This window comes from Temnothorax nylanderi, unplaced genomic scaffold, assembly GCF_030848795.1.
Source record: "Temnothorax nylanderi isolate EJ_2023f unplaced genomic scaffold, tnyl_v1.0 TNYL_tig0223_pilon, whole genome shotgun sequence".
NCBI lineage: Eukaryota > Metazoa > Arthropoda > Insecta > Hymenoptera > Formicidae > Temnothorax > Temnothorax nylanderi.
The window spans coordinates 12400-39088 of NW_027249285.1; the positions used below are offsets into that span (position 1 = coordinate 12400).

General features: G+C 32.2%; 3 protein-coding genes across 3 annotated transcripts; 2 read left to right on the forward strand and 1 right to left on the reverse strand.

Moving 5' to 3' along the window:
- The first annotated feature begins 220 nt into the window (after window positions 1–220).
- Window positions 221–2886, forward strand: LOC139779384 (mitochondrial import inner membrane translocase subunit TIM50-C). The gene is made up of 8 exons (XM_071717727.1): window positions 221–426; window positions 736–1079; window positions 1306–1425; window positions 1779–1886; window positions 1987–2118; window positions 2204–2327; window positions 2479–2582; window positions 2651–2886. The coding sequence occupies exons 1-8, from the start codon at window positions 285–287 to the stop codon at window positions 2738–2740; spliced, it is 1164 nt and encodes a 387-aa protein (XP_071573828.1). The 5' UTR covers window positions 221–284; the 3' UTR covers window positions 2741–2886.
- LOC139779383 (uncharacterized) lies at window positions 2650–7085 on the reverse strand. The gene is made up of 12 exons (XM_071717726.1): window positions 6905–7085; window positions 6372–6673; window positions 5983–6084; window positions 5771–5901; window positions 5521–5611; window positions 5302–5421; window positions 5014–5212; window positions 4798–4939; window positions 4148–4368; window positions 3800–4068; window positions 3523–3696; window positions 2650–3443 (listed from the first exon to the last, which is right to left on the reverse strand). The coding sequence occupies exons 2-12, from the start codon at window positions 6610–6612 to the stop codon at window positions 3043–3045; spliced, it is 2091 nt and encodes a 696-aa protein (XP_071573827.1). The 5' UTR covers window positions 6613–6673; window positions 6905–7085; the 3' UTR covers window positions 2650–3042.
- Window positions 7086–8491: 1406 nt separating this feature from the next.
- Window positions 8492–23769, forward strand: LOC139779392 (insulin-degrading enzyme-like). The gene is made up of 14 exons (XM_071717741.1): window positions 8492–9045; window positions 9456–9652; window positions 10104–10607; window positions 11882–12081; window positions 18082–18330; window positions 18476–18874; window positions 19304–19416; window positions 19808–19985; window positions 20303–20413; window positions 20487–20610; window positions 20754–20960; window positions 22537–22829; window positions 22999–23214; window positions 23388–23769. Exons 2-14 carry the CDS (start codon window positions 9493–9495, stop codon window positions 23634–23636), a joined length of 3003 nt encoding a protein of 1000 aa, XP_071573842.1. The 5' UTR covers window positions 8492–9045; window positions 9456–9492; the 3' UTR covers window positions 23637–23769.
- The last annotated feature ends 2920 nt before the right edge of the window (window positions 23770–26689 follow it).

Consider the following 26689-nt stretch of genomic DNA (forward strand, 5'->3'; position numbering starts at 1 on the left):
AAACGTACACAATTGGAAAACCGTATGTACGATCTAACCATTATGCGGGAAATACGACAGAATAAAATCATGAATTTCGAAATTTTTTGAAGCTCACCTTCGTTTTCCCTAGCTCGTACGACTTGATTACCGTAACATGCTATGACACTTTCAACAAATGCTTCCGACGTTTATCTTCGATCGGGAAGATGGTCGCTCGAATTTATCGGCCGCGTGAACTGAAGGCTCACCGGAAGATACGGGAGTGAGATTTTGCCCCGGAAAGCTCATGGTATCTTCAAAGTATGGCCTTTGCGACGCGGAGCCTGCGAGTTTTGTGTAAAATATACTATGGGAACGCGGGAACGACGTATTGCACCCTCCGACGACCCGTCGGCCGAATTTCGCTCGTCCAGTCGGCGCAAAAATATCGCTACAGTACCGAAAGTGAGCACGATCATAACCTCCACGTGAAAGCATGGGATCCCGTTGCTATTACAATCATTTTAATCACAGCTCACGTGCCGTCGACGGAAATAAATAATATCAATGTTTAACAGAAATTCATGTTGACAAAGAGAACTGTTAATTTTAATTTATTATTCTTACGAAATACGTCGAGCATAATTTTAATTGCACATGCAATTAGAAAGATATTCTTGCTTTGACGTGAAGAAACGTATCTCTCGTATATATGTATAAAAATGTCAGACTTATGCGTTTATTTTATGTGCGAAATTTCTTATTTGTCCTCAGCAACGGATCGCCCAAAAATCACTAGTAACCTGACCAACATACAGTCGTCAATAAATGAAGCCGAGTCATTGGGACAGGAGGCGGCAACTCACAAGAAACAGAGTGAACAGCAAAAGGAAGATGAGGAAGAAAAGGCGAATCGTGAAAGATCGAAGAGAATGATGAACTATGGGTTTGCAGCATTTGGCGTGTTCATGGGTATTGGCTTCACTTATTTAGTATACGAATTAGGAAGACCTAACTATGACGAAAATGGGAATGTCATCGAGGACGAATTTTCCAATTTACCGTTCTTTGAACAGATCTACAAGAGGGTCAAGAGAGAGCTTAATTATTACACAAGAGTACGATGCTTTTATAATTAATTCTATCTATACTTGTAGTATACATATATATTGCTGTATTATATCAAATGAAATATAATAAAGCAATATATGGAAAGCTTGTAAAATAAGTTTGTAGTCTTTTATATTGAATTCTATATGCACAGTGTATTTTCTAACTAACATGTGAAATTATACTCATATGTTAGAGAATACATCTTACAGTATGATTTTATTGTGTTTACAGCTAGTACAGGAACCCAGTAGGGAAAAGTTGTTACCTGATCCATTAAAACATCCATATATCCAGCCTCCATACACTCTAGTTCTGGAGATGACAGATCTCCTTGTGCATCCAGATTGGACAGTAAGTATCTGATCTGCAATTTCAATATAATTTAACGTTTGCTATGTATTAATGTTTGCTATGTATGACACATCGATTTCTCATGAGACCAATGTGACATACGTGTAACTTAGAATTATTTGGAGTATGGAATATAGAATCGAGAAAGAAATTATAGAAATATAGAGCTTAAAATATAGAATTATTATTAAAAACATTCAGTTAGCTTTTTTAATACATTTTATGTGTGCAACATACACTACATTGAATAGAACTACTGTTAAAAATATATCATAGTTGGCGACAAAGATTTTTCAAATCTAAACATGTTAATTTAAGGGTTGACATTATACATGAGTACGTTTTATCTGTAGTATCAAACTGGATGGAGATTTAAAAAGCGGCCTGGTGTCGACCAGTTTTTAGAAGCAGTTGCCCCACCACAATTTGAAATTGTAATTTATACAGCTGAACAAGGAATGGTATAACTGGTTTTTTATTTTTTTAAATACTACTTCCGAATGTATTTGATAAAAAGAAAATTTATATGAGGAAAATAATATCTGTCTATTTCAATTACAGACAGTGTTCCCTATTTTGGATGCACTCGATCCAAATGGATATATAATGTACAGATTAGTTAGAGATGCAACACGTTTTGTGGATGGACATCATGTTAAAGATCTGGGAGCTCTCAATCGTGATCTTAGTAAAGTAATTATTACTGCATTAAAAAATCATTTCTTCTTATTAGACTTAAACATTTTTATAGTCACTACTATATACGTTGTGATTACAGGTTATTGTTATCGATTGGAATGAAGAGAGCGTGAAGTTACATCCAGAAAATGCATTTAAACTTCCTCGATGGACGGGTAATGATGATGATACTACATTGTATGACTTAGCGGCATTCCTGAAAAGTAAGATCAATCTTAAAATTATACGCCTTGAAAATTTCATATACCGTCATTTTTGCTAATATAAATTTTATATGTAATTCCTTAATTATATAAATATCAACATTTTTAATAATTTCTATTGGCTGATAAAGATCTTAACTTTTTTTCACAGCGATATTAACATCGAATGTGCAAGATGTGCGAGACGTATTGAATTATTATAGACAATTTGATAATCCGTTGGAAATGTTCAAAGAAAATCGACGAAAATTTTTGGTAAGTTATCGTAAAATGTGGCAAGAATATATAATCGAATATTTGATTATAATAATGATTATTGGCAGATGCAAATGGAGGAGGAACAAAATAAGCAACAAGATAACAGCAAAGTACTTATTTCGAGATGGAAACCATCTTTCCTACGGAACCGCTAGTCAAAATAAATCAATTACGTTGAAATTTTTGACGTGTACATCATTTAAATACGCAACATATTCAGTCATTTCTCATCGCAACAGATATTATACATGATTATCGTTTAATTTTTATTACGATTAAATAAACGATGTTCCAAAGATAATTTTGTTTATTTATAACACAAATTAATACTGTCGCACGCACGCATTACATAACTTCGATATATATTACGTACAAAAATATAAATTTCAAATGATCATATTTCTATTAATCTATTATATAAATATATTTCTATTAATCTGTTAATTATGTAAATTATTTAAGTGCGCTTTTTCTTGCGAGTTCCCGATTTAACTTTTGGTAACAACATTTCTTGCAGCATGTTGCTGTCATCAATGTACATGAGATCCTGTTCTTGCGACACACTAATTAATTCTTGAGTATTGATAGGGGTAGGTATATACTCGGGTTCATCCTGTGATTGCATAACAGGATGTTTCAAAGTCGAAGATTCCAACCAGTTCAAAACTTTCTGATGTGATCCCATTCCTACCGGTACAGGTACTTCCTCGCGTATTTCCCAAGCTGCAAGAAGTTCTGGTGCTAATAGATCTATGTACGATCCCAATTTAGCTAATGATTGCTTCCAGGTTGGATCAAAACTGTCTGCATTTTCTTCAGTGGATTTTAAACGAGGACTGAGCATTTTGTTCGTAAAATCTGTGTAAAATCATTTTCATGATTTGCATTACTTAATAGTTCAAAGTATATCTAAATAAAAATTGAGATATTCTCTTACTTTCAAATATATATTGCATATTGCACTTATCGGTAAGAGTTAAAGGTACTATCGGTTCAGCTTGAGCTGATAAGGCTTTTTCCCACATATTTAACGCATAACAAGCTTTGCTATTTATAGGAGAATATTTGTCCAATGTGTTTTCATGTGTTATACCCTGATAAAATATGTCACCTAAAAATAGTAAAAAGATATATATTTACATGTTTAAACATAACATCCTGAGATGTTAATATAGTATACTTTATATATATGATAGAATATAATATAGTTGTACCAATAGAATTTTGGATAAAATAGAATACTTCTGCATTCTTTATATTTGTAATTAATGTGCTACCAGCGTTACACAATTCAAATCTGCTTTGTAAATACGGATTCAAGCACATTCCTTGCATTTGAGATTTATTTAATGTTTCTGCAATGTGTGGTGGTGTAAAAGGCAAATTAAAAGAATGAGACTTTTCCTCATTCATCCATGTGTTCAAAATTATTGTGTTTTCACCGGCTTTCTGAGTTGATAGAACAATTATTTCCTTGTCGTCGCTGTAATAAATATATGATATGATGTAATTGTAATGGTAATTAGTTATTACAATTAGAATTCTTATTTAGCATTATTAACCTGTTAGTTACAGCCGCCAATAGCGGAGTATCTTTGAACTGATGCGTCCATTTTTGTCGCACACATTGCTTGGGAGAACGATTATCGCACAGTAAAAAGGAATGATAAGTGCCCAAAAATCGACAACAATGGTGTTTACTTGGTGCTTCTATCGACAAACTTTCACAGTTTTCCAAATTAAATTTTGGACACAACGTGATACATGCTCGATCAAGAGCAGTCTGTAAAAAGATACAGTAATACTCAACTGCATAAAAAGTGACAAATATATTCTTATTATTAGGCAAATAATTCAGAAAATAATTTGTGAAATTTGTTATCGTATGAGAAAATAAATAGGTTTAAAACTCTCTCTCTCTCTCTCTCTCTCTCTCTCTCTCTCTCTCTCTCTCTCTCTCTCTCTCTCTCTCTCTCTCTCTCTCTCTCTCTCTCTCTCTCTCTCTCTCTCTCTCTCTCTCCTCTCTCTCTCTCTCTCTCTCTCTCTCTCTCTCTCTCTCTCTCTCTCTCTCTCTCTCTCTCTCTCTCCTCTCTCTCTCTCTCTCTCTCTCTCTCTCTCTCTCTCTCTCTCTCTCTCTCTCTCTCTCTCTCTCTCTCTCTCTCTCTCTCTCTCTCTCTCTCTCTCTCTCTCTCTCTCTCTCTCTCTCTCTTACCCTAGTATCAAGATAATGCAAGCAACACCTGTCTACGTAAATTAAAACATTTGGATCAGTTTCCTGAAACCTTATGCATCCCCAAGCATCATGCTTGTGAGTCATATTATCTTGCTGTACAGAACCACTGCTAATGTAGTTCCTGAAGAAAAAGATACTGACATTGAGAAAACAAAAGATTGATATAAAAAAAGTTAAGATATGAAAAATACTTACGCACTATTTATGTCCCATAAGGACAATATTCTTTCTGCATTCAGTGTACAATGATAATTAATATTAGTTAAACTCAAGTCAACACTGACATATGGTACCTTTGATGCTTGCCTGTGAATTTCATCTAGCACCAAGTGGTTCTCAGAATTGGACAGCGTATAAAGAGCACATTGACCCTTATGTCTTCCTAAAATTCTACCTAAAAACGAAGACATTTACTAGTATAAAAAACTTCTAGATATATACGAGTTTATCTTTTTTAAATTTTAAGATTAGCAATATACGTACATGTATCACTAATTTTGGTTTGTCTAATTTCATACAACGCTCCAGGTAATTTACATTTAGCTGAATTTTGCAGCAATGGCTTCCATACGAAATCTTCCATGGGTGTAATATGTGCAGCAACTGAAAATATTTCAATATAAGAAAGACAGATTAAATGTACAATTGTACAAATTATTATTATATACATCCATGAAAATATGTTCTATATTAGGACAGTACCTAAGTCTCCCACAAATGGAAATAACAGAACATCCCAGTCATTTAACTGAACGTAATTTAATGATCCACCAGTATAGTACCAATTATAAGTCTAAAAAAATATTTTATTAACAATATTCTGTTGTCTTACAATTCTTATATATCTTATATTCAGTTATTTATTACTTTCATATTTTGCAACAATAGTACCAAAAGATAGTTTTGTTATATTATCTTGTTGATAGTTCAGTTTATAGCTTGTTAAACATACCCCTTCAAAATAAGGATCCGGATCCATATCAAGCAGTTCTGCTATATCTGCAATATATCTAGGTACATTTGCGCTATATCCCTTACTACCTCTTTTCCATTTTATGCTTTTCTTGTGTACTACGTCAAATTCTATCAAGAATACATTTTGTCAAGTTAGTTGTCAAGTTATCGGATATAAAAATTATTAAATTTTTTAAATATATGTACAACCTTTCTTATGCTTTTCATAATACTTTATTATTCTATTTATATCATCTTTTAGATGGCTTTTCAGAGTAAGGAGTTGCAAGGCTGGATCTTCTTCACTAAGCACTGCAAAATATTTAAAGAAAAAAAATGTTCTAATTATATACCTATATATATATATATATATATATATATATATATATATATATATATACATATATATATATATTAATAAAATCAGGATTTAATACAATAAAATCATCATAAATCTTCTAAAATGTCTTTAAAGACTACAAGAAATTTAAAAAATCTTTGAAAGTATAATACTTCTAAAATATATTCAAAAAATAACTTAGAAAAAAAAAGTTATATTCCAACAAAGATTTCGATATCATATCAGTGTTGTCGCATACCTGTTCTTGATAACTTTGCTGGTGGCAATAACGGCTTTGGTAAATCACTATTATATGGAAACTCTTGACAGAGTCCTATTGCACTTTCCTCATCCCATTTCTCAATACATGGTGATCTATTCAAGTTGTAACCTGGCATTACATGATGTGGATAATTCTTCAAAAACGCAGTACCCAGTTTATTCAATAGATTGTTTTCAGCGCGTTTAAATGCCTTCGACTTCAATTCTTGTGCCTTCATGATTCACTCAAGTCTATTCAATTTCTTTCAGAGTGAAACATGTACAATTTCATCCATACATCTTTTATTCGTGAAACAATAAGAAAAATAATATACACAAAGTTCTTCCCCTTTCCTTTATATAGATGTGTGTGTGTGTGTGTGTGTGTGTGTGTGTGTGTGTGTGTGGTGTGTGTGTGTGTGTGTGGTGTGTGTGTGTGTGTGTGTGTGTGTGTGTGTGTGTGTGTGTGTGTGTGTGTGTGTGTGTGTTTGTATTATTATAATATAATAACATCACTTTTGGGATACCTACACTTTGGAGATTGCGAGATATTTATCACAACAGCAATGAACAAATGAACATTGACGAAACGTATGATTAATTGATCAGCAAAAAATCCAAAATTTACACACGTAGTATATTTATTACAATTATTATTACGCGTTCGTGCGAAACACGTGCGTAGCGTCAACATAACGGTTTCTAAGGACGCATGACGCATTTTTCGACGCGCTCTATGAGAAAGTGCAACTCAACTACGTTCGTTGTTCGTTACGCTCGGTAACGGTACATGGTTCGTGTCCATGCTATGGTTCATGTCCGAACTACACAAACTGAATATCATAGTAAAAAATTATATATTATCAAGGTTGGGTAAGTTAACTTTTTTTTTTAACTAAGTTAAGTTAAAGTTAACAGCCTTGAAAATTTAACTTAGTTAAGATACAAGTTAATCCATAATGAAATTAATTGAATTAAAAGTTAAGTTAATAATAATTAGCAATTAAAAAGTTAAAAGTTAAATTTTTTTGTTGCCACGCTGGACCAGAACCGAAACGAAAACGTGATTATAACTTATTATAACAAACGTGCTTTTATACAATATAATACCTCGATACCATCTTCAGCTCATTGTTGAATGTTCAGTGCAGGAGGAAACGAGCGATTTAAAAATTCGCGAATTGACATCAGTTTTAATTTTGTTGAAAACAATTTTTTTGAAAAAACAAAATTTTTTAAATAAAATTATAATCCTACGTACTTCGAATGAAAAACTAATGTAGATTAAGGAAACAAATTTTTTTTTGCTGTAGGTGGTGTACAGAGACTTCTACAGTGTACGCAGATTTCCTCTTCGGACAAAACATGTGTTCAAGTTACCTAGTGCCACGACGCCATTTTGTATCTTAAATTTAAATAAAAATTATTTTTGTATACCTTAATACATGTATAATAAAGTCTCAAAATTTCATTTTAATCCATTGAGTAGTTTTCGAGAAAAAAATTCCCAAAAAGGGTTCATTATTCAGTGCGCCAAGGTAGTATAACCCCTTAATCGTACATGCAATAATAAAAATCAAATATTTAAGTTCAGGAACCATTAATAAAAGTGCTTGCCGTTAGCGTTTATTTTTATAAAAAACAAAAAGTATTACTTGCTTGAAACGTTCCAGATAAAACCTTCTTCATTTTCAAAAAGATCGGCTAATGTGAAACTTGTTGGCATTACTGTATAACATTTTAATGCTTTTATTCAATGTTTTATGTAACATTTGATATTATTGATATCTTATTTTGTGACTCATTGTCAGAGATTTTCCGAAAAAGACTGTTCAAAATCAAACCCTTTTTCTCTATGCCGCTTAATGAAAACCCCGCCTTAAAATATTGATAAATCTTTCCTACAAATTTGCATGGTTTTCGCGACGTAAATAATATCCTAAAATCTAACAGCTTAATTTCGCTTCGGAAATAGACGGCATATTTCCAAAAAAAAAGAAAAGAAAAACGATGCCTTGTTTTTGCCTATGGCATGCCATGCCGACTCACTAATACATATACTTGGTCTCGGGGACTCAGTGCAAGGTAAACACTAGGGGCAAAGCGAAGGGTCGGTATACAACAACAGCTGATCGGTTGTCGGCTCCGAGATCAGCTGAGTCGTTAACACTTGGAAAATTAACTGATTTCTCGGGCTGTCGACAACCGATTGGCCCGGTGAAGTTCTTGGCTCGTTGTTAGGAATCCGAGGTTTGAGAAGCTTGCGAAATTCGCGAGGATAAAACCCCGGACTTTCGTGCGCGGGCTCGCGCTCGACCTCCAGTTTTTAGTTGCGACAGTGTGTGATTTTATTGCGTTCCGAAAAAGTTTACGTGTCTTTTCGTTCGCTGAGTAATTTTCAAAAGAGTCTTTAGCGACTCGCCAAGTCTAGATATTCTCACAGATTTAAAGTCCGCGACTCGTGGAATCGAACATTATTCCATCGTTCGCGGATGCGCGATTGCTTTCCGCCGCTCGCTGTTAACCCGAGAACGGGCACTTCATTTTTTTTTGGAAAAAAACGGTGACCTGGTGCCTGTGGCTACTTATTAATTATATATTGCATATTTTGGATTGCTCTATAATTTAGCAATATTTGAGGACAATACGTATATCAACATTTTCCGAGAAAGGTAAAGAAAAAGCAAAAAAAATTTGAAAAACGAAAGAAGCACATATAAATTACTGTGACGTGAGCTTCATTTTTTCGACACTTGATTGTTTAGATAGCTCCAGCGCCCGCGTGCGCGCGTTCTCGGGTTAATTAACTCGTACTATATTCTGTAAATAGACATTTATGTTAAAACTGTGTAAATACAACTTCTAGACGATTATAATATATAATTTTCGCATTCACATTGAATCTCGAAGGTCTTTTTTTCTTTCCTCCGCTCGAGCATAAAGACTATTGTGCGAATAATTCCCAAAAAGTTATAATTTTGTTTTAGTTACAATATTTTTCAGCATTGTTGTTGTATAGATATAATAGATCGAAAAATTCATATATCCTTCAAGTTTTTATTTGTATTTTCTTCATGTTTAGAAATAATATTTTCGAGTCTGCGGCACTGGTGACCAACATGTCGAATCATAATTGTGTGGAAGAACAATTCGATAACATACATGCAGATAATGACCCTAGATCGTACAGAGGCTTAGTACTTACTAATAAAATGAGAATTCTTTTAATAAGCGATCCATCAACTGACATCAGTTTTGCATCGATGAATGTTAATACCGGTAATTATATGTATATTATTTCTTTTTTTATGCTTTAACTTGATGTTTTTAACAATACTTATATGAACTTTCTTATAAAATCTGTGCATAAATTATAAGTTATCACCAAAAATATATAGTTAAATAATAAATGACCTTTTTATTGGTCTAATTCTAATATATTTAATATCCTTTAATGTATTAACATTTAGGTTTCTGTAATTTAACCTGTAATTTCTGCTTAATAACATTATGTATTTGTGGTATATGAAATCAACGTTTTGATGTGCAGTTTATGTATTCTCCTCTTCTGAGTCATTCTACACTATTAATAAATGTTTACATTTTCTTCTTGATAGATTTAATTATATATATACAATATATATATAATCAAAGATTAATATGTTTCTATTAATAAATGTCACATTATCAGTTTCAAAGATTATTTAAGTAGAGATAAAATATGTTACAGGCTACGACCACGATCTAAATGATCTACCTGGATTAGCGCACCTTTGCGAGCATATGTTACTGTTGGGAACGGAGGAATATCGTGAACAAAATAATTACCTTGAGTACCTGAAGCAGAATGGCGGTTGGTTCAACGCAGTGACAGCAATAAGTTCCACATTTTATTCGTTTTATATAAATTCGAAGAAGTTGGAAGGAGCTTTAAATCGATTAGCACAGTTTTTCATAGCGCCTCTCTTTAGAGAGACTTTAATAGAGAAGGAGACAAATGGATCTATAGATGCAGAATACAAGGAATATTTAATGCGAGACGGACGGCGATTTATTCAATTAGAGAAGTTATCTGTAAAACCAGATCAACCATATTCAAAATTCGGCACAGGCAATGGAGAGACTTTAAGCAAAATACCGAAGGAGAAGAACATTAATGTTAGAAATAGGCTATTAGAGTTTTATAACACATATTATTCTGCAAATATTATGTCGCTGTGTATTCTTGGTAAAGGTACGGCAATAATTTATAACTTTTTATGATTTGAATGCTTTTTATATTATTATACATACAAATATTTAAATTTTGGAATAAGTACTAAGGCCCAGTGCACAGCGTCGGTTAACTTTTAACCTTAGGTTAACTCACTTCACTCTTTCTAAGGGGGACGTAAATGATGATAAGTAAAATTTTAATAATTAATGAATTAATGCACATTTTATTATCAGTTATTGTATTAAACATCTCATTGTTTTATCTTCAAGAAAGAAGATATAATCTTATCAGTACTGTAACGAAAATATGTGGAAATATTGGTCTTCATAAATTACTACATAAAATTTCAATTATTTTCTAAAGTTTTAACGTAATAGATTTATTATTATAGTCAATATTTTTAAAAAAGGTTCGATCAAAATGTGAAATATCTAATTGTAATACAAAGTAAAATATATTTCTTGTAGTTTTGAAAAAAGTTATATCTTTTGCCATAAACAGGCATATAATTTTTTGTTACATATTTATGTAGTGTATGGCACGCCGCTTTACTATTTATTAATAATATTTGTTAACCTAAATTAAAAATTCAGTAATTGATTTAAACTGAAGTAAATAGTTTTTCGGAACTATTTTTATTATGTCATAACATAATAAAAATGAATTAAAATAGTCTTGACATAAAATTAGTTAAAAATACAAATATCTTTTTAACAAATAGTAAACGACATGTCGTACACAAAGAAAGATACAGCCTATACGTGGAATTACTTTTATGTCAAGACAAAATTTTTTACTATAATAATTCAGTGAATTAAAATTATGCTACGACATAATAGAAATTCACGAATTAAAATTGTCATAATCTAATGGAATTTTGGCGAATAAAAATTATACCACGACATAATAAAAATTGAAAGGTAGAATTACGTGCTAGTGTCATTTTAATATCCTTTTCATATTAAATTTTAAATCGAAAGAAATTGTCATTATGTCAAGACATAATATTTATTGAGAATTTCCATTATTAACATAATTTTAATTCCCGAAAAATTTTCATGTTATAACATAAAATAAATTCCGAATTAATATTTTGTCTAAACATAATTTTACTTCTGTATTTTCAATTATGTGATAGCTTAATAATAATTCGATGAATTGTCTAGACAATAATAATTTCTTTTCTTTGAGTATCAATTTAATTTGGTATAATTTTTATAATGGTATTAAATAGCAAAACGGCGTGCCATAAGCGTATGTATGTTACATCAACAAATAAATTTTTTGTTTAGAAAGTTTAGATGATCTCGCAAATATGGTAGTAGAACGCTTTCGTAATGTAGAAAACAAGGAAGTTGAACTTCCTATGTATTCTGAATATCCATTCAAGGATGAAGACTTTAACACTATATGGTATTACGTTCCGATACATGATATCAGAGAGTTAGTCATTTCGTTTGCTTTACCTGAAATGCAGCGTGAATACCGGATGGTAAATATAATATACTTGCCCTTTGGCTTTGATGCTTTATACGAATATTTTATTTTATTGTTAGTTCTTTTAAATATAGTTATGGTAATTATGCAGAAATAGAGACCATTTCCGATTTCAATAACTTTGAAATATGTTGTCAAGGTCATTACCCTATTAACGAGTGTAACGAGTGACCAACAAATACAATATATGAAAGGTTTTAGGCGATCATTGGCCATCAAAAAGTTATTAACAAAAAAAGTTTAAAAAATGTAAAAGTTGCTTTCAGCACTGGAGGACATAATTTGCTAATAATATGTATGAAGAAATAGCACATATATGAGCAGGCGAAGGGGACCTTTCACCTCCCAAATTTTCTCTTTAGCACACATATTATTCTACATGTGTCTCCAATTTTCCACGCAAAGCGAGGAAGCGAGGTTCATGCGCGTTTCTGATGTACATGGGAATGAAAAAAAAAAGAAAAATATAAGCCTCAGCAAAGTGTAAATTTATTTTTAAATGTATATAGTGACAGAAAGTTAGTATATAGTGTCATAAATTTGTGTTGTTAATAACTTTTTAATAAACATCGCCAATTAAAACCTTTCAAAGGTCACTCATCAGGCTAATGATCTTGATAATATATCTCAAAATTGATAATATATCTCATTATTGAAATCGAAAGGTTGCCCCTATCTCTGCATAATTGCCATTATTATACAGGGTGCCTCAAGTTTTTTTTGCATAAACTTTAGTAGAATATTCTATGAGCAGAAATATATTTAAAAAATGTTATACATAGGTCGGGTGTTCTTCCGAATGGATCTTTCCGATTGGGATGGGGTTTTGTAAGTAATTTTGTCACGAGCGCGAGATATCTAGAGATTATTTATCGATGTCCTACCTTCGAGTTTTCTAGATTTTAACTTGACAATCATAAAAATGTCTCACATTATATCCCACTGTATGGATTGGAAATAACATTAGGAAGAAGATAACCAATTGTTGCGTGGGTGGAAAAGTGTATGCGTGGATGCAGTGGGTTGCGCCAATATTCGCTCGAGGTTTGACAGCGAACCACCGATCGCGCACGTCATACTACTAATGCCTCAGAAGCGTCTCTATACAAGAAATATACTAAAATTGTATCTTCCGCTAAATTGTCATTAAAATATTTTTATTTTTATAAATAATTAAACATTTATATGCAGAACACGTTACAAATACCTCGTATATGAGGTAGAGCGCCGCACGCTTTGTTTACGATTGACAGGCTAAAATCTAGAAAACTATTTTTAAAAAACCCAAAGATAGAACATCGATAAATAATTTCTAGACATTGTGACAAAATTACTTGCAAAACCGCATCCCAATCGGAAGGGTGAGTCATTCGGAAGTACAGCCCATAGGTCCTAAAATGCTTTATTACAAAGTTATAGCAAAAGTTAGAATTTCGTGTTGAAGAAGTGTCACGTCGCGTCGTAAATGTTACACCGTTAGATACTGCGGTAATTATTTAGTTTAGGGGAGCAACCTCCTGCAACTTTGACCTTGATATACAATATATTATAGAGAGCTACATTTACAAGAGGCGATGTTTTCAATTTTCGTAACAACCACAGTCATGAAAATCCATACGCTGTTCGAGAAACAGCTTTTTAATGACTCTGTCGTTAAAATTCAACTGTAATGTATGGATGGGCATATACAACGATATGCTAATTGACCTCCATTTGTTGTCAAAACGTTTAAATGCGCATTCTTTTTTGAACTTTCTCAGCAACGATTTAGCAATTGCTTTTGAAGATATACCCTTACTATCTCGCCAAGACATGTGGATACAGTTAGATGTTAGATGGATGTATATCTTGTATTGGTATAGGCAGGCGGCACTTTGAAATGCAAACTTAAGTGAAATTGTTTCTTATATATGTATACACTGCTCAAAAAAATTAAGGGATCACTTTTTGTCCAGTAAATTTTTGCCCATTTTTAAACCCGTAATTACTCAGCGAATAATTAATGTAAAGAAAAGTTTAAAAAGAGGTTTTACAGGGCAAACTCTCTACTATAAGGTGCTTTTGTTCAATTTTTATTCAGGTTTATACTCAAAGGCGTGGTCAGTTTTGAATAAGGACGTATTTGAGATATCCAAAATCTTGAAATTTGCAGTCTTCCACCGCCTAATAAAAAAATTGGCGAACATAATCGTTGATACCATCTCAAAGTACAAACTTTGCCCTTTCAAATGAAAAAAAAAAAGAAAAAAGAACTCTGTCCTACATCGATTATTTAGCGAGATATCGACAATTTAAAGTAATCCCTGTTTTTTTACGATTTCAGCACGATACCGCTGGCATTTGCGTAATCTGATGTGTACTACGGGCAGGTTGCTCAGTCGGATTTTGCACATCATGTATGTATGTATATATGGAGTGTACATGTGTATGTGTATAGGGGAGACCGGGGCTCGTTGGCACAAGAGGCAAGTTGGCAATGCGTTCCGTTTATGTATTTATAGCGGAAAAAACAATAAAAAAGTTATCACAAAATATCTCTTTTATGACATAGGTACTTTTCCCAAAGTTTTATTTAAATCAAACAAATACAATGGAAAAAAAGAAAACTCTGATTCAAGAGATAGCAAGTAAATTTTCGAGCGTTTTAAAATATCATATCAATGTTCTTCAGCTTGAGAAGTAAATCAAAGTGACGTATCATTAGTTAAAAGAAACGTTTCTGTTACTATACGACATGTTATTTTGAGGAACAACAGTAATTTATTGTAATAAAATGAGTGAAATTAAACGTATATAGGGATAGAGTATGTTGGCTCATATCGAGGCACGTTTAGCTTGACTTGTTGTTGCCGCGCGCGTGAAACCTGTATAAGTATGTGATTTGCTACCTACAATGCTGATAGAAGCTAGATATATATTTATATTAATACTTTTATGTTGAAGAAAGCTACATCTAAAATAGTTTACAATTGTTTTTCTACAATAGCATTTTGCTATTCGATCATTACAAAATAACTTTAAAAGATACAATCTTTATCAAGAAGTACGTATCTGTTATCCATTTTGTGTTTCTATTACGTTTTCATTAATTTAACATGGACTTTTGTCGCATAGCCAACTTACCCTACTATCGGGGCAAGTTGGCTACAATGCAGCATATTCGTATTTCACTTATTACAAAGAAACTATATACAGTATATAGGAGCGTTTCTGGCATGAAAATGTAGAGAAAGGTTCTCTCTATCATATTAGTACTGTTCAATTTAATCATGATAATTAATAGTTTGAAAACTCAAATGCCGAAATTGTGAAAACAGTGCCAACGAGCCCCGGTCTCCCCTACATGTAGAAGTTTTTTTTAGTAAGAAGTGTTGTCATCTCTTCGCCTTATTACCTCGCGCAATCTTGATCTTACTTATATTGATGCATTTTTTTTACATCAGATTGAGGAATTTCATTCCAAATTTGACGCAGTGCCTCTTTAATCTGATGTAAAAAAATGTATCAATATGAGATCAAGATTGCGCGATACGCGTGATACGGCGAAAAAGTGACAACACTTCTTTCTAAAAAAAAACCTCTACATGTACATACATACGATGTACACTCCATGTACACATACATACATTGCATATGATGTGCAAAATCCGACTAAGCAACCTGCCCGTAGTGCACATCAGGTTACGCAAATGCCAGCGGTATCGTGCTAAAATCGCAAAAAAAAACAGGAATTACTTTAAATTGTCGATATCTCGCTAAATAATCAATGTAGGAGAAAATTCTGTTTTTTTCATTTGAAAGGCAAAGTCCGTACTTTGAGATGGTATCAATGATTATGTTCGCCAATTTTTTTTATTAGGCGATGGAAGACTGCAAATTTCAAGATTTTGGATATCTCAAATATGTCCTTATTCAAAACGGACCACGCCTTTGAGTATAAACCTGAATAAAAATTGAACAAAAGCACCTTATAGTAGAGAGTTTGCCCTGTAAAACTTTTTTTAAAACTTTTTTTTACGTTAATTATTCGATGAGTAATTACTGTTTAAAAATGGGCAAAAATTTACTAGCAAAAAGTGATCCCCTATTTTCTTTAAACAGTGTATATATATATACACAATATATATTTCATATTTTTGCTATAATTTTCTAATAAAGCATTTTAGGACCTATGTTTATATAACATTTTTTCTTATTTCTGCTCATAGAACATACTACTAAAGTTTGTCCTCAAAAATTTAGATATTCTGTATACATATATTAATTCAATATTATAACTATTACCACCTTAAATATATTCGAATCTATAAAAGGCCCAGAGAAAAATTAGTGTAACCAAAATTGTACGGTACGAAGGGGGCTATCATATAGCGATAATAATTTTTGTCCAGGTGGAGGCGCTTCGGAGATATCAAGGTCATCTTCATTTTTTTAAATTGGTTCGGTACATTTTTTTCCATAATATGATAGAGGAGCTGAAAACAAGTTCAGAACTCATAACACAAGATCATTGAACAAGATTTAAAGTGAAGAAAAAACGATTAAAAAATACATTTTTGTACACGGAGAGAATTTTATATTAAATTTTACTATGCTGCCGAACCAACTGCGGACCATCAAGACGCCACAAGTTTAAATGCTATGAACATAGCATTCAATGCTATAACTATAGCAATATAGTTATAGCATTGAATGCTATAGTTATAGCATTGAATGCTATGTTCATAGCATTTAAACTTGTGGCGTCTTGATGGTCCGCAGTTGGTTCGGCAGCATAGTAAAATTTAATATAAAATTCTCTCCGTGTATTGAATGAAATTTACGTTTAAAGATGTTCGAAGTGATGGCCATCATTATCGATGCAACACTGGATTCTTTCGATCACTGATTAGCTTGCTCTTTTAATACCTTTTAGCCTTTAATTATACGACGAACAATGTAGTACCAGCACGATGGATGCCCAGCTCATTTTTCATTTGTTGCGAGAAATAAACTCAATGAAAAATTTACCAATCGTTGGATTGGACGTGGGGGTCATGTAGTGTGGCCAGCTCGTTCGCCAGACTTGACACTACTGGATTTTTTTTTATGGGGAACTCTAAAGGACATGGTCTGCAAAGAAGAACCAACTACACCTTAAGACATGCAACAACGGATTATTACAGCCTGTGCATCAATAACTCCCGATGTTATTAAAAGAGCAAGCCAATCAGTGATCGAAAGAATCCAGTGTTGCATCGATAATGATGGCCATTCACTTCGAACATCTTCTTTAAACGTAAATTTTATTCAATACAAAAATGTATTTTTTAATCGTTTTTTCTTCACTTTAAATCTTATTCAATGATCTTGTGTCATGAGTTTTGAACTTGTTTTCAGCTCCTCTATCATATTATGGAAAAAAATGTACCGAATCAATTAAAAAAAATGAAAATGACCTTGATATCTCCGAAGCGCCTCCACCTGGACAAAAATTATTATCGCTATATGATAGCCCCCTTCGTACCGTACAATTTTGGTTACACTAATTTTTCTCTAGGCCTTAAAGTTTTCACACATAAAATCCACGTAAGAACGTGAACCGTAAGCGTAAGAAAATCGACCAATCCCAATCGAGTATTGTGCTGTCCGTAACCCCAGTAGGAGAAAATACTCGAGTGGGATTGGTCGATTTTCTTACGCTTACGTTTTACGTCCTTACGGAATTTTATGCGTGAAGGCCTTTATAGATTTAAATATATTTAAGGTGCAATGGTAACAGTTATTGCCTCACCCTGTATGTATACAATATGTATACAATATACAGTTGTATTGTAAAATTTTATGTACATAAATACCTAGTTGCGGAAGTTATAAAAAATATGCTTATAAAATTTTCTCTCTATCTCTTCCTAATTGATTACACATAATTGTTATTATTTTAGTACATATTATGAAACATCATTATGTCACATTTTAATTAAAGCTTATGTTTATCGTTTATTTGTTAACATAGCCTCTCGATTACATTGCGCATTTACTTAGACACAAAAGCGAAGGTTTATTATTATCGGCTTTAAAGGCCAGAGGTTGGTGTAACACTATAGTAGCTGGAAATGATTCTGCGGACACAAGCATACATATCTTTAAAGTTATATTTGATCTAACTGAAGAAGGTATTAAGCATGTAGAAGATATTATTCAAATAATGTTCCAATATATCAATATGCTGAAGAAGAATGGACCGATGAAATGGATCTACGATGTAATTAGTGAAAAATAATATAATCTTTCGTAAAATGCTCGGCAGATTGTAGGACTGCAATTTGCAAGACACTTTGTACTTTAATATATTGTATATCAGATATGGAGTTATATGGAACTTTTACATTTATATTTATATTTTGTAGGAACATCTACATATTTGGAATATGTGTAATAGGTACAGAAGCGGGAAAATACACTCTTGGACTCCTAATAACATAGCTACTACAGCCTACCTGCTGCACATATATCCCATGGAAGATATCATTTCGGTGCGACGTGATTTCCCTAAATGGCGACCGGATTTGATCGACGAGCTAATGGAATATTTTACGCCGCAAAATATTAGAGTTCACGTTGCCGCAAAAGCGTACGAAAGTATAGCGAATAAAACCGAGAAATGGTTTGGCACTAAATATATGAAAGAGAAGATATCCGAGAAAACAATGAAAATGTGGAACCACGCTGGCTATAGCATGGGCCTGAAATTGCACCCTAAAAATGAATTTATAGCGACCAAGTTTGATATTAAGACAGAAACTAACGTAAGTGAAATTATCATTTTTCGCAATATTAATCCTTGAGCACCACTTCGTGATACTAACAATAAGCAAAATCTCCATGAAGCATAAACCATGTCATGAAACTTGATATAAAATATAAAATGTTAATGTAGTTTATAATAAATTCTATTCTTATGCATATTTCTTATATAATAAAAATAATTATGGTGTACTATTTAAATATATATTTGCATTAACTTTATAAAAATATACGTTAAGATTTAGATTATTAAGATTTAATTTATATAATACAGAGCCGAAAGATTGTAATATAAGTAAAAAAATTGTAATGCAAAGAATGTTTTACACACGCTCATTTTTGCATACGGAATTGTCCTTTGCTCTAATAAATCACCAATTTTGATGTCATTTGTGTATTTTCTACATATATTGACAAGTAAAATTTTACAGGACCAAGAGTTTCCTCCAAGAGTTGTAAAGGATACGTCGTTTGTAAGAGTTTGGTATAAAAAAGATAATGTATTTCGTGTGCCGAAAGCGACGATGATCTTCCACTTCGTTAGGTATGAGATAAGTGTTGTAAAAAATACATTGTTGTTCTAATCAAATATGGAATATTGAGATGATTTTAAATTAGAATTTGAGATATTCTAACAACTTATACAAATTGTAATTGTGAATTAATTTATTTAATTATCATAATAATGAGATTAGTATACATATATATTAAATATACGTACTAAATAAAATTAAAATAATAAATTGATTATCTCTGAAATGTTATCAATACTAAAATAAATCTAAATTTGTACATTTATATATTTCTGAAAGCCGTAATTTCAAAATGCCTCCTTAATTAAAGAATATAAATTAAAATGGTGCTATATAATCTCAGGGAGAAATAGAAAATGTTTTTTTTTATAATTATATATAACGTTCGTGTTTAATTTATAGTCCGTTCGCCTATATGGATCCTCTCCATTGCAATTTAACTGATATGTTTGTCAACCTACTTCGTGATTTCCTTGATGAATATGCATGTATAGTTAATATACGTAAAAATGAATATATACATACAGTTGATATAACTTCTTTAGAATGGAAAATTACTACTACGAAATATGGAATAACAGTAAGCATATATATAATAACATTAATAAAATATTGTATATTATTTAAATAGATTTATTCCAATAAATTATTCAACTTGTTAATATTATTAGTAACGTTTAAGTATATGCTTCTTCATGTACATCAAATATTACTTATTATTTAGAAATCGGATTTTATTTCTTATTAATAATTATTGTTATTCGTAAATATGACCAGTTATGCTTTTTAATGTTCTAATAAAGTTTATGGAATGTTTTATAAATAAGCATTAATTTAATGTTTTATGTAAAAGCATATATAATATTATAATAAAGAAAAAACGGATTATTCTATTAGCTGAAAATAGATGGTTTCGACGACAAGCAACGTGTTTTGTTAGAAAAAATCATGGACCAAATGACAAATTTTAAACTTAATCCGAAGAGGTTTGAAGTCCTGAAGGAAAAGGTATGTATAATTAATAATGCAGTCAATTTCATTAATTTAATTACATATCAAATTTATGTGGAATGGCTTACAGCATATCAAGCACTTAAAAAATTTCGCTGCAATACTGCAAACTCCTAAACATGCAAAGGATTATCTTCATATACTGTTGTCAGAACGACATTGGTCTAACGATGAATTATTGGAATCTACTGCTCGTAAGTGTAAGAAAGAACTAATGTTTATTGTTAAAAACCATTTTCTTTTCTTTTTCGAAAATTCTTTTTAGTCCTTAGTATGCTTATTGTACTTATTAATAATATATGTATGTATATATATATATCATTTCTATAATATATAGATCTAAGTGTCGATAGACTCGAGCTCTTTATACCAAAGTTATTCAGCAAAATGCATGTAGAGTGCTTAATATATGGTAACGTGACTGAAATGGAAGCTACAGATATAGGTGAACTAATTGAGTCTAATTTAAAAACTAGAATGCCTCACATAGTACCCTTGTTGCAAGAGCAATTAGTATTGTATCGTCAAATTAAAGTAGAAGATGGTAAGCTCATGACACGATCAAATCTTATTTATGATAATTTAAAAGAATTTATATGCTTAAAGGATTTCAGTTTATATTATGAAACATTTCAATATAAATATTTTAGTGTATATTCAAATAATCTTATGTTGCCATTAGTATTGTTATGGAGATAAAGAAAAAAAAAACTAATAAAAGTAAAAAAAACAATTTATTTAAATCCATATAGAAAATAGATTTTTAAAAATATAAGAAAACATTACAGATCGCTACCATTGCTCCTATTTCGCTCACAAAGCTCCTCTTATGAGGAAGTTTGTATTTTATTTGATGCATAATTATTAGTATTTATTAGTTTGGCTTCCTCATAGAGGGAGCTTTATGAGCGAAATAAAATAGGAGCAATGGTAGCGATCTGTAATGATGAGGAAGCAATGTGCAAGTTTCTAATTTGCACATTTTTTCAAATTTTAAATTTAACCTTTTTATGAATTGAAAGAGGGTCAGCTTAGTAGCATAAGTGCGGTTTTACAATCGACGCAATATCAAATCGATGTTGACTTTGGGAATTCAGACTACATATATGGTCCATATATGGACTTCGCATATGGACCTTTGATCTTGTATAAAGCTGGGTCTAATCAATCAAATCTTAAAGAATTATATATAGAATAGAGGTAGAAAAGATTGAAGGATAAAAGAATTAGAAATAGCCCGATGTCTCAAAATTTGTGGAAGTTAGAGCTATACTACAGACATTTCTAAAAAAATTATGGAATTTGAAATGTTATGGTAGCTCTAACTTCCGTAATAACTCGAAAAGTACTTAATAAAAAATAATTTTTATAGTGTTTTGAAAAGCTCTCGAAGTAAGCTTTAAGAATATGTAATAAAAAATGGGAGAGTTTAATTGTTTTAAAGGTGTGTGTGTGTGTGTGTGTAAGTGTATGGTATTTGAAGTGTTGTGGTTGCTCTAACTTCCGTAATTTTTTAGATATCGGGCTCAATTTTTTTTTAAATGTAGAGTATCATTAAAAGAATATTGGTAGTGAATTTGGCGATGATCGGTAAAGGAGGTCATTTTTTATAAAAGTTTGAATTTTTTGAGAAATGTCTGTGGTAGCTTTAAAACCTTTAAAACAATTAAAATCCCATTTTTTATCGCATATTTTTAAAGCTTACTTCGAGAGCTTTCCAAAACACTATATAAAAATATTTTTTTATTAAGTTACTTTTCGAGTTATAAGTGTGTATTACATACATAAAGACATTTCTTTTAATGCGATTTTCCGACGTTTTAGAACATTCAAAACACATTGGCATCAAAAAATAAAAAAAAACAATTTTTTCTTCGGTCTTTTCTACCCCTATTTCATATACATATAATTCTTTAACATTTGGTTGATTAGACCTAGCTTTATACGCGATCAAAGGTTCATACATGAGGTTTATGAAAACAAAGCTTCCTCTATGAGAAAGCAATATTTATTATTAATGTTATTTTATCAGCATTACAATTTGTTCTATAAATTTTAATAAGTTAATATTTTTTATATGATAGTACGTAAAGTGTTGTGTATCGATATAATCACTGTAGGTTGCCGTATTCTATATGAAGAGGAAAATAAAGTGCATGAAAATTCTTGTACCATGGTGTACTACGCAACTGGTCTACGATCAACAGAGTCGAATATGCTCTTATCGCTTTTAGCACAAATTATTGGTGGGCCTTGCTATGATATCTTAAGAACCACGGAGGAATTAGGCTATATGTTGGCTAGTGATGTATGTACAATAAACGAAACACAATATTTGACAGTCGTTGTACAAGGTGACCGTAACCCGCAAAATGTCGAAGAACGAATCGATTCATTTATAAACTTTATGTTTGTAAGTATAATAAGATCTTATATAACAACATGTCTTTTTTTAATTTCTCAGGCAATAATCTAATATTATGATTATATGAATCAATTTATCACACCAATTATTATGTGACGTAGTAATTGGAGTATATTTCTATTAAAATATCGTTAATATCACTATAACAACATTTCAGGAACATATAACTAATATGCCAGGAGAGCAATTTAACAACTACAAGGAAGGTCTAGTTTTACGTTTAAAGGCATTCAATAAAGGCAATACGATAACTAATCAATGCTCTTTATATTGGAAAGAAATTGAAAGCCAAGAATATAATTTCGATCGAGTAAATATTGAAGTACCTTACTTAAGGACAATAACGCAGCAACGATTACTGCAATTCTTTGAGGTAACCACTTATTTTTATATGCGGACTATAGTATTATTCAACCAAAAAAAAAAGGTTTTATAGAGAAAAACAAATAGAAAATATAATTCTTTTTATATGACGTACAATTTGTGAGAGAAGTGATTTTGATAGATAATAAATTAATTATATTTTTTAAACATAATTTCCATTAGGAAAATATACGTAGCAAGTTGACTCGTCGTAAGTTGTCGGTACATGTGATGCCTACGGCTATGGCAGTGGAAAGGAATTTGCCTGATACATCTAGAAGAATTACCGTTACTTCATCTGATAATAAAATTAAGAAATTTGACAATTTAATGTCATTTAAGCTAACAATAAGTCAAAGTTTATATCCTTTACTAGAACCGATCGACAAAAATTTTGTCAGAAAGGGCATAAGATGCTCTTTTAAGAAGTAAGAAGAAATGATACAATAATAGTTTTAGTTTGTTATACATTTCGTTATTTCTTCAAAGAGAAGCTAGTTTTTAATTCTTTCGCTTTCTTTCTCTCTCTTATAGTATTACGATATATTTCTGTATCAAATCTTGTTCACGCATAACAGTAAAATAATTTTCTATTTCTATAAAATTGAAATCATTGTACATTAGATAAATAAGTAATAACGTATAATTTATACACATTATAAAATACCGCGTGATACATGCAGAAAGTAATTTTTTAAGCTATATCATTGTTCGTTATATCATTATCTTTATTTTATCTTTGTTGTATTAATATTTTCGAATCTATTATCTTTTTATGAAATGTTATAATTTAACCATTTGATGTTTTATAACTTTTAAATTGCGCAATAAAGATATTTCGATATCAAATAACCTTATTAATAACTTTATTTACATTTGAGATATCCAGAGAGAATATAATCCTCAAATGTAATAAAATTGTGCTACGTCCCTCATATTTGAACAAAATACATAAGTTATTAACGTATGTATACAAATATATAATACCTCTTTTTATTAATTACACATTACACTATTATCAGATTTAAATTGTTGTTGTATGTGAAGGTATTATATATATTCTTATACAACATCAAAAACATGCACGATAAAAATCGCTGGCCGTAGCAAGGCTACGCAATCGATCTCATGTGAAAAAAATGAATTATCATCTCCTAGTTAGAGCTGTCAGAGTTCTACATTAATCGAAATAGAAAGGAGGAGGGAAAGAAAAAGGGGGAAAGAGAGGGAAGAAGAGGGAGACATGGGAATAAAGAGCACAAAGTGTCGGACGTAGGTGATTTTATTAAAAATACATGCATTTGAGAACTACTGTCGGAACCGGACTTGCTAGACAAGAGTTTAAGCTGTCAACCTTCTTGTTTCTATATTACATGTTACATATCTTATTTATTTCTGTATTTTCAAACAAAACTGTATTTTAATACAGTATGTAATTAGTGCAAAATATTAATTTTTTCTATTTAAATTGAACCTATTGCATAATTATATATGCCATCATTAATCTCTTTCCTGAGTTATCCAAATTTACAATTTGGATTTCAAGCATTGTTTGAAAAGCCGGGAACAAATGTGTCTGATTAATATTCTATTAAAAATTAATAACTGTCAACCTCATTCTTGGTAAGTTCCCCGTTCTCATTCAGAATTAGCGCGTCACTGCAGATCGCACTAAGCCGTGCACACGCCAATTAGCGAATCGCGAGGCACAAAATACATCGGCCGCACAGGTAAATTCTTTGCCTTGAGCCTAATATCGGCAACTCATTATTGAGAATCCTCTGGAAGGTCGAGTAAATAAAAGCGCTCGGGAGGGTCGCGACCCGCAATTTACAGTCACGTAGTAACGACTCTTGTCTAGCAAGTCCGGTTCCGACAGTAGCGCGTAACAGTTCGCAGCAGAGAATCTTTTTCCACTCCGCTTTCGCTGATTGTGCGCCTACAGAGTCCGTGTGGTTCGTACGTTCGATCTGACAGATCTTCCGATTGAACTATTATTGCTCTGATAATTCCACCGGTCTTCGAAATCCAGCCACCGCTCAGTATAGTGTACCGCGAATAGACCGTAAGTTTTAACAAATTTTTCTTCTTATTTACTTCTGCACTTGCACTTCATATCCATCACCGCAAAATCGCGCGCGATCTTATTCGCACATGCAATAATAAAAATCAAATATTAAAGTTCAGGAACCATTAATGAAGGTGCTTGCCGTTAGCGTTTATTTTTATAAAAAACAAAAAGTATTACTCGGTTGAAACTGTTGAAACGTCCCAGATAAAACCTTCTTTATTTTCAGAAAGATCGGCCAATGTGAAACTTGCTGGCATTACTGTGCAACATTTTAATTCCTTTAATTCCGCACCCCTCTGACTTCCTTCTTTCTGTCGCTGCTCTTCCCTTTTCTTTCCGGCTCTCTCCCTCCTCGTGTTCGACGCCTTCCTTCTTTCTTATTCTACCTTCACTCTGAAAATAACTGTATTAAAGATTATTCTTACAGTCTTACAATCTTACCTCCTTTTCCTTCTCCCCTTCCTCTCCCTTAACGCTTCTCTCTTTATCTCCTTTCATCTCTCCTTTCCATCCTAAATTTCTCCTATTCTTTTTTCTTCCTATCTGCTTCGTCCTCATCCGTATCCATAAGGAGATTCTCCTCCATCCTTTTCGCTCTCTCTTCCTCCGCGGTTCTCTTTGGCCTCCCGCTTTTCTCTCCTCTCCTCTCTTTTTTCCTTTCTTTCTCCTCTCTTTCTTTTACCCTCGTTTCCACTGATTTGTCCTCATCCATTTTCACCCTCAATCTGCTCTCTTCCTTTCTCCTTGCATCCAATACCTTCCACTTATCCTCCTCAACAAAAATCATCTGTATTATTCTCTAATCTTTCTGACTAACTTACCGCTGTATTGGCCTGCCTTCTTCTTCTCTCCAGCTCTGCCATCCATTTCTCTCCCTCTCCTTTACTATTCAGTATCCTTATGATTTTCTCGCCAATTCCTTCTGGCTTCTCCTCCTCCTCTCCTCTTGTGCACCGCTCTAACACATGCTCCCATGTCTCTGGTTCTGCACCACATATTCTACAGCTTCTTTTCTCTATTGGTTCCCAATATCTTCCACCTCTCATCTCATTATCTAGCCTAAATCTCGCTATCCTGATCATGGACTTCTCTTTCCCTTTTTTCTCTAGGTATTCTGGCCTTCTGATTTCTGCTATCTCCCTGTACCACCTGTTATATCTATAGACTCTCTTACTCTTTCATCTCTCTCTTGACTCTGAATGTCTTTGTCTCTTCTTGTTAACTCCTCTATACTGCTCCAGCCATCTCCTCTTTTCCTTTCTATCTCCTCAGTTGCATATCCTCTTTTTTCATAGAAGCTCCTTCTCTCTTCTTCCCATTTTGCCTTTTCCTTCCTGACATTCCCTTTTATTTCTTTCCAGCATTCTCTTGCAATCTCATTTCCCTATCCCCTTTCCAGTTTTTCCTCGTATTT